Source organism: Panicum virgatum, chromosome 3K (genome assembly GCF_016808335.1).
Source record: "Panicum virgatum strain AP13 chromosome 3K, P.virgatum_v5, whole genome shotgun sequence".
Classification (NCBI taxonomy): domain Eukaryota; kingdom Viridiplantae; phylum Streptophyta; class Magnoliopsida; order Poales; family Poaceae; genus Panicum; species Panicum virgatum.
The window spans coordinates 8,345,541-8,358,751 of NC_053138.1; the positions used below are offsets into that span (position 1 = coordinate 8,345,541).

General features: G+C 49.6%; 1 protein-coding gene across 1 annotated transcript; it reads right to left on the minus strand.

Moving 5' to 3' along the window:
* Positions 1-9,073: 9,073 nt before the first annotated feature.
* On the minus strand, positions 9,074-11,062 carry LOC120697302 (probable sugar phosphate/phosphate translocator At3g11320). The gene is made up of 4 exons (XM_039980469.1): positions 10,445-11,062; positions 10,066-10,169; positions 9,750-9,978; positions 9,074-9,594 (listed from the first exon to the last, which is right to left on the minus strand). The coding sequence occupies exons 1-4, from the start codon at positions 10,955-10,957 to the stop codon at positions 9,448-9,450; spliced, it is 993 nt and encodes a 330-aa protein (XP_039836403.1). The 5' UTR covers positions 10,958-11,062; the 3' UTR covers positions 9,074-9,447.
* Positions 11,063-13,211: the final 2,149 nt, after the last annotated feature.

Here is a 13,211-nt window from a genome sequence, read left to right on the forward strand (position 1 = left end):
TGACATCCCCCTCTTCTTCAGACACGGCTTGCCCCCAAGCCGGTGCAGTAGGAAACTTGGCACGCAGCACTTCTTCATCTTCCCATGTAACTAATGCAGGAGGCCAGGAAGACCACTGGACCCGAACTTGAGAGATTGTTCTATGTTCTTGGTCTGTACCCTCCTGTCGAGCAGTTTGACTGGAAATTGTAAAGTATCAGTCTGAATGGGTAGTTCACCACTGACCTGATCGTGTTCACCAATAGCTTTCTTCAGCAATGACACATGAAACACTGGGTGAATCGACGCAGAGGCTGGGAGTTGCAATTTGTATGCAGCACCACCAATTTTCTCTAGAACTTGATACGGTCCAAAATACTTGAATGACAATTTATGATTGGCTCTCTTTTGCAAAGAAGACTGCACATATGGTTGAAGCTTAAGAAAGACCAGATCCCCAACTTCAAAACTTCTCTGACCTGTGTTTATCTGCTTGGTGTTTCTGCCTTTGTTGTACTCTGAGTAAGTGTTGCTGTAACAATTGGATCATGAGTTTCCTTTGGGACAGACACTCCTGCAAATCAGGTACTGAACAGGAGTCCACCACATCGATGCCCAAATGCCGCGGCTTCTGACCATAAAGCACTTCAAATGGGGTCTTGTCCAAACTAGAATGATAGCTAGTATTGTACCAGAATTCAGCCAAAGATAACCAATCTTTCCACTTAGTAGGACATGAATGAACAAAGCATCGCAAATAACCCTCCAAACATTGGTTAACTCGTTTTGTCTGGCCATCAGTTTGTGGGTGGTAGGCACTACTCATTAATAAGTTTGTCCCAGATAACCGAAAAAGTTCTTTCCACAAAGTGCTTGTGAACACTCTATCTCTATCAGAGACTATAGCTTCAGGTAACCCATGCAGTTTGAAAACGTGTTCCATGAAAAGCATAGCCACTTTGTAGGCAGTAAAGGGATGGCTATAGGCAGAAAATGTGCATATTTGGATAATTTGTCAACAACAACCATATGTGAGCTCTGATACCAGATGTAACAACGGGGATTTGGTAGCGACGATGATATACGGATGAACTAGTAACAGGTCCGATACAACGGTGATTACCACCGTCCAATTCTCCGCAAGCCGGCCAAGGGTCTAACCTATTACAGAGTTCATATCGATCCCATCGGGGAAGAAGCACTTAAAGGAACAGAGGCGTACAACACTGGAACACGCTAGCTGGATCAGTTACACCATTCTGGGCCGACGACTTGCGAGTTGGGCTTCTTGGTACGCTGTAGCCTGCTCTTGGCCCATGATGACTTGTCAGCAACCGGCACGCCTGGGGTTGAGGCCCTGACAGTGGCAGCCTCCGGTTCAACGGTCTTCTTTTTTCGCTTCACTCCTCCGGCGAACTCGCCATGTGCGCTGTGCTTCAGTTGCCGCAGGAGGTTGACGACGCCATGAATGCTCCCGAAGCCGAGCCTACCAAACACCGAGTTACTCCACGGTATGGAGCGCCGCGCGCAGTTACTGCACAACAAGCTGAGCAGCAGCGTTGGGCTCGAGGGCAGGCGGACATTCACTTGCCCAAGCTGGCTGCCACTACCACCCACGCCCCTGTAGCTGCTAGAAGGAAGCCAGGCACCTTCGTTACTGCCCCCCAACGCTCTGACTTGCCCCCCTCGAGGAAGCTAGCACATGTCGCCCTGAGGCCGGTGCACACCTGACCCCCCCCCCCCCCCCCCGCCTCCCCAAGCTCGAGGCCGTGTCCCATCTGAATTCACTGCACCCCAGCGCCCCGCGCCGAAATCCTACCTCTCTGCATTGCTCGCCTCATCCGCCGCCCAACAGCACCACCACGCACCCCAGCGTCGACTCCGCCCGCCGCTCTCCTCCCCCCAACGGCTGCTTTCGGTGCCTCGCCGCCGACCATCAGGTGCGCGACTGCCGGGACCCGGTCCGCTGCCGGCGCTGCCGAGGCTGCGGCCACCTCAGCTACCGGTGCACCATGCCGGTCGGCGGTCGCCAGAGAGCAAACCCCGCCGCCCGCACCGGATCCACAGGCACGATGTTGTCCTGAGAAACCATGATCCATCGCTCCTACGCGTGCTGCTATGTTGCAAGGAAGAAGCTCGTCTCTGGAGTTGTCGACTACCGCGACAAAGGCAAGAACGTCGCTGCCTCGCTGGGGCATGCATGGTGTACTTCCTTTTGATCCAGTATGTAAACTCTTAGAAATTGTTGTCGCTGAGGCCTGGTATGATACTTTTGTTCCAATGCAATATGTAAACCCTTAGAAAATAGTTGTTTTTTACCTCCCATGTAATCCCTGTTGAATGCTCCTGTTTTAATGAGCCTGCAAGAGGCTCCAGCAATATATTGCTGGGGATCCTCTCCCCCGTTACCCCTAAAAAAAATTATGTCCATTCAGGTTCAAATGGTCTTCCCACTGCATCCACGTGTGTCGATTATCCCTCCTCAAATCATTGAGCAAATAATAAAGTGCTCTAACAAAAAAGGGTCGTGCGTGCTTGACTCGTAGAAAATTGGCATGACACTCACACTTAGTTTGCTAGAAACAGAAATAGCATGTGTACGATCACCGCGAAGCATGAATGCATATATATTGCACCAGTTGGAAAAGGAAATGGAGCCATTTGAAGTCACACCTCCATCTCACCTTCTTCTATGTTTTATTTCCTATATATATATATATATATATATATATATATATATATATGCCGTTCAGGAACCATGTTGTTTCCTGATTGAATATATATTAGATTAAATTGAGATGTTGGAGTAGACTAAATCCAATGAAATTGAGAGCTAGAGCGAGAGCACATACATAATCTCCGCTTGTTGTATGGTGCCGAGATGTTGCAGGGGATGTCGGTCGCATGCTTTTCTGGTGCTGTCAAGCTAGAGGTGCTTGACAACATTAGCGCAGCTCCGGGGAACAATACGGCCACAAGCTTGGTGGCAATTACTGCCATCTGACAAGTATGTGCTAGTGTTTGCGCTCCACGACTGCTCTAGTGGCAGCTGACGGCGCTGAGTTCTTCCAATATGTATGCCGTCTTGGACTCGAACTTGGATCCTCTTGAGTGAGCCAGCAACAAGATTCGACGTCCCTACATGGCGCGCCTCCACCGGAACGTTGGGTGCATCACCTCGCCTACAACGACGGCTACGGTGGAGGTGGGGTCGAGGTAGCAGTTGAAACACCGCTGACGGAGAGGTTGGCCGGACGTGTAGGCCTTGCCAGCAACATGATGGCGACGTCATGCTTAGCAGAGGGCTACAACAAAACATGCTTGTAGAGACATTATTTTTGGCTTCTTCTAGAGACATTTTACATTATCTCTAGTAATTGTAGTCATTTTTCACTATGTCGTAGAGGTGCCACTACATCCGGTATCTTTGAATGAGGAGGCACTTACAACAAGTTTTGAAGCTTCTAACTTAAGACCTCACACCATATTGCATAATCCTCAACTTGCTAGCCATTTCAATTTTACAACAATTGTTACCCATATGCCTCAAGACATTAAAAGGAATGACTCAACATGTGCCTCTACGAGGCTAAGGTCAAAAATTAAAGTGTCTCAAACTTGCCCCTAATAATCTGTATTGACATTTTATGAAAGGGATAAGTCTATTTTACAACCTCGAACTAGTCAAGAACTCCGTTTTTCAACCTCCTACTACGAAACCGGGTAACTTAGGCCCTCGAACTGGCAAAACCGTCCGAATCACCCCCTCGAGCACTGTAGCAAGATGTTTTGAGGGCGGTATTGCTACAGTAACATTTTCGAATTTCTGGAATTTCACACCTCTCTCAATTAAATAAGAAAGAAAGTATAGTTAATATTGTCTAAAAATCATGATATTTTTTTGGAAGGTAGATAAAAAGACAAGGAATTTATTTTGGCTAGATGTGATACATTAAACATAATGAAATTTGAATTATAAAATTTTAAAAATGGGTAGAATTCAAAATTTCTTGAATTTTTGGGTTAGCTAAACCTTTGATAAAAATGAAATAAAAATATGATAATTCATAATTTTTTATTTAGTTTAATAAGGTATTTTTTATTGGCCCAAGTTTTTATGAAAGTTTTTGAATTCCTTCGCAATGCTCAAATTTGAATCAAATTTGATTCCTCAAATTTTAATTTATGAATTTTCTATAGAACTTGGGCCAATAAAAAGTACCTAACTAAACTAAATAAAAAATTATAAATTATCATATTTTTAATGCATTTTTATCATAGGTTTAGCTGACCTAAAAATTCAAGGAATTTTGAATTCTACCTATTTTTAAAATTTTATAATTCAAATTCCTTTATGTCTATTGTAGCACATCTAGCCAAAATAGATTCCTTGTCTTTTGATCTACCTCCAAAAAAAATATCATGATTTTTAGACAATATTAACTATACTTTCTTTATTATTTAATTGAGAGAGGTGTGAAATTCCAAAAATTCGGAAATTTTACTGTAGTAAAACCGCCTTTGGCTGAGCCAGGGTTGTTTTTCAAACGGTTTCGTTAGTTGGAGGTGTAGGATGTCCGGTTTCGTAGTTTAAGGGCCAAAATCGGACTATCGTGATAGTTCAGGGTTGAAAAACAGACTTTTCCCTTTATGAAATGACTTAAAAAATGTCTACAAATTAAAATGCCTCAAATAGTATCTCGATACATGTGACGCTTTCTAAAGTGCCACAAAAAATATCTTTATAATACATTGTGACATATTTGTGAAGATAAATTATAAAATGTCTATATAAAAGTGTCTCTAAATTAGATTTGTGTTGTAATGGAGGTAGGTGAGAAGTTGAGAAAGACAAATGGTACATGCGCTGCGCCCTCAATTTGTCGAGTTGAGAAAGACAAATGTCTATATAAAAGTTGAGAAGTCGAGTTCCAGCGTGTCTTATGGGCGACCTCGCCGCCGCCGCTCTGCCTGGTTTGGACGCCGTCGCCTCCTCCACCACCTCTGTTTGGGCGACCTCGTTGGGCGGCGCAGCACTCGACGGGAGCTGGCATCGCGAGCATGGCCAGCAAGCTCATTCCGGCGCTGGGAGCGCGGGCAGCGAGCGCTCGAACGAACTAGCGGCAGGAGCGGAGCGCTGCCGGAACCAGTGTTTTCCTTACCGATCGGTAACCGCCGGTTACCGCCGATTTTTACCGATACCGCTACTAGGCGGCAACCCATACCGGCGGTAAATTTCGAAAAATTTCGCCCGAATTTAAAATTTTCAAAAATATTTGAAATAAAAAAGGAAAAAAATATGGTAAGAAAGTAGAGATGACATACATCATTCTAATATAGAACATGTTCAAATATTTGACTATTTAGGCACTCAAAAAAATAAAAAAACTTTCGGACCGGTAATCCCGAGCGGTATCCTCTAATCCCGAGCGGTATTCGGCGTTTTCCGAGCGGAAATCGGCGCGTTTGGACCGGAAACCACTGCATTGTGAGTATTTCTTGATTTTACATTGATTTTTAGATGTTTGTTGTGTAGCTATATTCAAAAACATGTGTTCATATTAGCTATATGGATCCATTTGTTCATGGTAGTTGGATGTTAATTTGTTCATTTTAGCTATATGTATATATATGTGTGTTCATATTTCAAATATGTACATATATTTTCATTTGTTCATTTGTTCATTTGGACCGGAAACCACTACTATGTATTATATATATTGACAATGATGGTTTGTGAGGACTATGGTTGTGATGATTTGTATGGACTATTGTTGTGATGACCTATATGGACTATGGATGTGAATTTCTATTTTTATGGATATGAACTTCTATTCTATGTATGTGTAAATGTTATATAATTGTTTGATATATACCATCAGTAATGAAATTTACAAAATTACGGTGAAATGCTGCCAAAATTTTTAATTTTCCAAAGTCATACGGTGTTTACCGGTTAAAAACGACGGTTACCGGTCGGTAAACATCGATTACCGGTCGGTAAACAACGGTTACCGATTTTTTGAATTTGAATTGTCATTTCGAGCGGTTTCTAGCGGTTTTCTGCGATTTACCGCCGGTTTACCGATACCGCTAGTTGGCGAAAATCGCTTTACCGTCGGTAAGGTGAACCCTGGCCGGAACTCGACGCTGGTCCGAATGGGAACGGCAGTCGAGCACTTATAACGACGAAGAGAAACACCCCTTGCAACTGTTAACGCTAATCCCGGACGCGAGGTTACCCGGGTCCCAGCAGGGAGCCGGAAGGTATTCCATTTACCGCCCGGGGCTGTCGTTGCTTCATTCGTCTACCGTCCACCCTACGGATCGCGCGTCGCCTCCGCGCCAATGCGTTCCAGCCATTCCCTGCGCTCTCCGGTTCTGCCGTCTCGTTCACCTTACTGCAGATCCGGATGTGCTGCCCCGGTGAAGTTTGTGGGCACGGTGAACCCATCCCTGACCTACAGCTATGTACCGTGGCGCAACGGCGGCTGTGCTCCTCAAGACGACGGTGCGCGCGCTTCGAGTCCGGCGTCGCAGAGGACGCGCGACGAGGTGCGGCTCGGGATCGCCGCGTGCTGGATGCCGCTGGCCGAGGAGAGGAGATCAAGGCGGGCGCCACGCCGTGCTCCTTGCGCCGGACGACCACGGCCGAGTTCCGAAGCCATGGGCGCCACTCTTTGATATGCTCCCCCCCCCGCTGCTGCCTCGAAGCTCGGGTCCGATGGGGACGAGAGCCTTTGTTGTCCCGCCGGCCGCTGGTGTGTCCGGCCACAAGCACCAACAACCTCCCTGTGAGTCCTCCGCCTCCCAGCGGCCGGGGACGTCAGGGGGGGGGACCGGCAGTCGACCGCACGAGCGGAGGGAGAGGAAGGGAACCGCCCTGAGCAATTACGAACGCTAATCCTAGCCTCACATATCCGATCCGACGGACATGATGGACCCAGGGGGTGGACGGTATTTCATTTACCGTCCACCCCCAGGGTGGCTGCGCCACCGCGTTCCGGCTGTTGCCTGCGTTCTCCCCTCTCGTTCCCCGTTCCGGAGGGGTCGCCGCGTCGGTAGCTCCGCGCGTACGCCGGCGGTGCGGCGAGCCCCTCTCTGGTCGTGCTCCTCCCCCCGGCTGCGCGCCAACGGCTTAACGGGGACAGAGCCGCCGCCTCCCGTACGTCACCGAGGGGACCTCTTCTTCTCGGACGCCGATGAGCAAGCGCTATTCAGTGCCGCGTGCGCGTTCACTGAGAGGACGGCGCGAGCCGTGCCTTGCAGTGGCAGCGTGCGGCGCTGGCGACGGCGTGGCTCGCGCCGTGCGTTCCCTCCCGCTGACTATCCGGTGCAGGGCTTGCTTTCTCCTTATTCCGACAACGGTTTCAATGGCTGCTCGGAGATGTCGGAGAAGCACGACGGCGATGGATGGCCTTCGGTGTTTCTTGGCCTGCTGCTCTGCCGCAAGAGTTTAGGCGTTCGAAGTGGCACCCTTCCTCTGGCACAGGGATGATGGAGAAGTCGCGCTGACACTTCCTTTGCGTCGACGAACATGCACCGGAGTTTAATTTGGATCCACATATGTGCTGATACGCGAAGCAAGGCGCGCACGATTTTCAAATAAAATCATACGATCGACAACATTAGTCACAGGAGCAACAGAGAAAGGGCGCTGGGCCCAAGAGAGGCTACAAGCAAGCAGCAGCAACGAGCATACCAGGTGCTCATAAAAGGAATGGAAGAAGAAGAAGAACACCGACTACAGAAGCAAACTATGTCTGCAGTTCTATATCCATGAAAGGCCACTTTCAGGCATAACGAAATGGCTAGTGTGGAGCGCACGAACTGTGATGGAAGCAATGGGTTCAATGTGGAACAACCTTTCATAGGACTAGTATCAGAACAAAAAAAATTAATAAACTCTTGCATACTCTTGCAGTTGCAGATCATGGTAATGCCGGAAGGGGAGGAGGACAGAATCACCTGAAGAGTGAGTGCGCTGGTTTGCTTGGTGACCAGGAGGTTGGTCAGGTTCACAAAGTAGGCAAGGCAATGGAGGAATTGCAGAGCAGGATCCAGATGAAATTGGGGTCCTCCCGTGCTAGGGTGGCCACTACGCCAGATGCTTCGCGTTGCTTGATCAATGTTGCTGGAACCAGCAAGATCGATCACAGCCACCGGAGCCATGTAACGGAGGAGGTCCATGGAGTTCATCTTCTCCCTGCAGGTGTTTAAGAAATACGAAATAGAACTCAAGCTTGATTCTGACATATCGAGAAATCCCTGTGCCGCGCGTCCGCGGTCCGCCTCCCGCCTGCCGGGGAGCTCAGGGCGTCGTCGAGGGGGAACCGGCAGTCGAGCACGCGAGTGGAGGCCGGAGGGGGAGGAAGAGAGGAGGCGCCCTGGACCCTTAACAAATACCAACGCTAATCCTGGCCTCACATATCCGATCCGACGGATACGATGGACCCAGGGGGTGGACGGCAAATGGAATACCGTCCACCCCAGGGTGGCTGCGCCGCCGCGTTCCGGCCGTTGCCTGCGTTCTCCTCTCCCGTTCCCTGTTCCGGAGGCGTCGGGGAGCTCCGCGAGTACGCCGGCAGCCGGCGTGCCGTGATCCCCCCTCTCCGTCGTGCTCCCTCCCCCCGACGGTGAGCCAAGGTGTGAGATGCTGTTTTATTTTGCTTTCTCCTTATTTTAACAGCATCAGTTTCAATGGCTGCACGGCGAAGCACGACGACGATGGCCTTCGGTGTCTCTCGGCCCCTTGTTCTGCCGCAAGCGTTCGAAACGGCCGTCTTCCTCTGTCAGAATGTCACAATGCACTGGAGTTTGAATCCACATATGAACTGCTGCCTGCTGATATGTGAAGTAAGCGAGCAATGAGTCACGATTTTCCTTTCAATCGACTCATTTTTTTAATAAAATAAAATAAAACGGCGGGATCTTTGTCAATTCACAGCAAGAAGAAAATCTTACCGCAACATTTGACACAGGAGCAACAAAGAAGGAGCAGCAACGAGCATAACCAGATGCTGAAAAACTGGAATGGAAGAATAGCACCTTTCAGGCATAACGGAATGGCTAGTGTGGAGTGCATGAACTGCAATTGAAGCAGTTGGTGCAACTGAAGCAACCTTTTACTAGGAATAAGTAACATGATCATCATGATGTTTGTATTCTCTGGTAAGCACCAATAAGCTGTACAAACAGCTGGTTGTACATCTGGAATCTACATAAATATTGTTACAAGGATAAATACATCTCGATGACATGAAGCCAAACGCCAAGTTGGACATCCCAGATTCCTACAGTTTAGCAGCTCAAATTGCAACTCCAGACCATGCGAAAAAAAGGGACCGATGTGCTTGTCTTCCACATACCATCACCATGATTCCATCAGAGCAGCTCAGACCACTTAGCATCTCCAGGCGTGAAGGAGCTGACACAGAAGAGGCAGCAGCTTCTCACCAGGCTGGGCCCTCACTTGCTCCTTTTCTTGGCCTCGCCATACAGAACAACCCCGGCGACTGTAATCCCATAGCCTAGCATCCCCATGAATGTTACCGGGTTCCTGAATATCAGGATGGAGACCACAACAGCGACAGCGCCCTTTGCATTCCCAAGAACCTGATAACGATTAGGCATGTCAATACATTTGCATCATTTCTTGCAATGTAACTTTGCATTCCAGTTTGCCTGGAAAATTCCAGGATCGTGCGAAGCAACAGGCAGGATTGCAGCTGCTGAGCATAGCAGTGCTGGAAGGGGGAGGACTGAATCACCTGAAGAGTGAGTGGGCTGGTGTGCTTGGTGACCAGGAAGTTCGTCAGGTTCACAAAGTAGGCCATCGAGGAGTTGCAGAGCAGGATCCAGATGAAATTGGGGTCCTCCCGTGCGAGGGTGACCACCACACCAAATGCTTCACGCTCCATGATCAATGTTGCTGGAACCAGCAGGATGACGGCCACGGGTGCCATGTAACGGAGGAGGTCCATGGAGTTCATCTTCTCCCTGCAGGTATGGAGAATGAAATGAATTGAAGCCTGATGTGGCAGATCAGGAAATCCCTGAAGATATACGGCATTATCGATAAATTACTCTTCTGATGATAGCAAGATCCCCTGCAGCACGGTCTTGAGCGCCCTTCCGGCCGTGGCTCCGACGCACATGATGAAACCAAAGAGGTGGAAGCTCGGCTCGCCCTGAAACACAATGCATGTTGCAGATAGATGTGAAACTGTCAGAGAGTTCATAGCAATTCCAGTTTGGTTTCCTAGTTAGTACTGATCGAACTGCATGCCATTGACAATGATGATGTAATAATCGACAATGGCTGTATGCATTGAATGAGGCAAAAAGGTCCATTTATCGTTTTTCTGAAAGAGAAATTTTGATCGAACTGCATCGGCATTGTACAGTTTGGGGAAGAGAAACAAATCAGAACGGAATAGATCGAAGAAGATGGAGGCGGCTTTACCCCCGTGGCGATGACGACGCCGGCGACGACGGGGATGAGCGCGGCGTAGGTGGCGCATGCCTCCCGGAGCGCGGCGACGGCGTAGGCGAGGATGGCGGTGAAGAAGGGCGTGGTGGCGCCGACGGCCTGGTTGAAGGAGACGGGGAGGTAGCGGAGGGAGACGTTCCCGGCGACGACGGAGGCGCAGAAGACGGCGCCGAGCACGGCGACCCTGGCGAGCTGCCCCCGCGAGCGGCGGCGGGCGGGGGCGGCCCCGGCGTAGGCGTGGGCGAGGCTGGAGAGGAGGGCGCAGGCGGACATGTGGCAGGCGGTGAGGAAGACGGGGTATCGGAAGCCGTAGACGGAGAGGAGGTACTTGTTGAGGAGGAGCACCCCGATGTTGGAGGCGTACCACGCCGCCACCAGCCCCGCCGTGAAGAGCCTGGAGGCCGCCGCGGCCGGGGAGGCGCCGGCGGCGTCCGCGGCGGCGGCGGACGTGGGGAGCGCGTGGTGGTGGTGGGCCTCCTGCCCCATCTCGGAACGGACCCGGGCGCGGCGGCGGCGGGGGCGGAGGCGGGGGAGATGGGTGGGAGGCGCTGGCCTGGCCTGCTCTGCTGCCGCCGCGGGCTTTGGGAGGGGTTGCAGCCAGGTTACTACGCGTGACTGCGGATTAGTAGTAGTTGTTGGCGCCGCGCTAATGGCGTGTCGGGGCCGAGACCTCGCAAGGGGGGCGACGGGGACACGTGGCGCGCCGTGCCGTGATGGTGCCGCGCCGTTGAACAGAGGATCCGACAGCGTGTCCCGCCCGGCGCCCCGGGTCTCTTTTGTTTTGGATTTTTTTCACCGGGCTGTGGGCCTGTGGCAGCTCAGATTCTCACCTGCGCGATTAAAACATTCGGTTTGGGTTAAGCTCAGGTTGACCAAACGATCAACCCCTAGACGTTGGCACGCTACAGTACTATACGTTCGGTTAAGCTCAGGGAAGGGGTTTAGCTTTATTTTTCTTTATTTAGTCGAGTAGTAAGAACATTGGCAGTTTGGCCCGGTCAGCTTTTGGCCTCGGCGTCCCGTGCGCCGCGAGCAGGCGAGCAACCCGAGGGAGGAGGAACGGGGCCACGCCGTGCACCGGCGGGTGCGTGGGGCTAGTCTACGCCTGCCCCCGTACGGACTTTCTGCGGCCAGGGGCCTGGAAGAGACGACACGATGGCAACTGGGATCGGAATTGATTTAACAGTTGTGGATTCGGGGCGTGAGAGTGACAAGCGAGGCACGCAGCGGCACGATCTGCTGAAAAAAATTATTTATTTATTTATTCATTTATTATTCATTTAAGTTCGGGTTTTTATTCGTATTGTTTGTGGGTTTATGGCAGCGGGTTCAGGCCGTGCACGTCTACGTCAAGGAATAATGCCCTAGGGGGGAAAAAGGCAATTCCTTCAAGAAGGAGAAACATCATTCTGAGGACCGTATGAGTCCAGTTCTTACTCCGTTCTATTGTATAAAATTCAGCTGATTTTGACTGATTCAATAGTATTCTACGAGAGAGTAAGTTGGAAAAGCCGCTTGATTTTGATCGTGTCATCGTGGGTCAGTTGACATATTACTTTGCTTTTTTGAAAGAAACAATTGACACATTCACCCTGTTCGGCTGGTGAAAAAGTTGGCTAAGTCCGGCTAATTCAATAGTGTTCTGTGAGAGAAAATCTGCTGGAAAAGCTAGTTGATTTCGACTAATTCAACCAACAGAAGAGAGTGATTATTTCGGGTCCAGGTCCAGCTCCAGCCTCCAGCTCCAGCTCCAGTCTGCCGAACAATGTGAATAATTCATGGGCCAGCATATAGGAAGTAAACGCCATACATAACCGCGTTCGGAAGGTTGTTGGGCTGGGCCAACATCAAACTTGGGCTACTAATCTCGCTACTTATCCTATACCGAGAGTGGTGGCCTACCTTTACCCTTTTTCTTTTTCCCCCTTGGCAAAGCAAGACTGTCACCGGCAAACCCAGCCGCACCGTCAGCACGTCACGACGGCGTCCGATCGTCCGGGCCCACCAGACGGTCGCCATCGGCCCCGCGCGTAAGGATGGATTCGGATGTTTATTCGAATGTCAGATTTTTGGTCATTTTTCTTCGATTATGGACAAATAAAATATAGAATTTACTATGTAAATTCATAGCCTTGTATTTAATATTGATCTTGTAAAGATTCATAAAAACTAAACCTCAAATTTATCATATATATTCTCAAATAATAGATATAAAAATTCGAATACGGATCGGATACGGATTCGAATCTTTTTTCACCTTTTTAATTGTTAATTGTAGGGAGCAAATAATACATAAAAAATCTATACAAAATTTTATTCTTATGTGTAATAATATGCTTGATAATATAAAAAAAGATTAACATAAAATTTTAAGCATATCTATTTTAAAATATCAAATTTTTTCTAAGAATTCGGATGTCTAGATCCATCCTTACCCGCGCGCGCCGAGCCGTACGGTACGACCCAGCTGGGAGCCTAGCACGACGCACCGCGCCCGCGAGCGGCGAGACACGTGTCGCCTCGCCGCGGCGCCCGTCCGGTTGGGGTTGGGGGGCGCCGCCGGGCAGGGCCGGGACCCGCCCGACCCCACGGCTCCACGTGGACCCGCCGACGTGGCACGTTCCCCGTCGGTCTCCGTTAAGCCTGCTATAATATTTTGGGTTGAAATAGGTTTAATGGATTAGATTTTAATATGAATTATGTTTGGATGGATTCAAATGGGTTGTATTAACTAATGGGG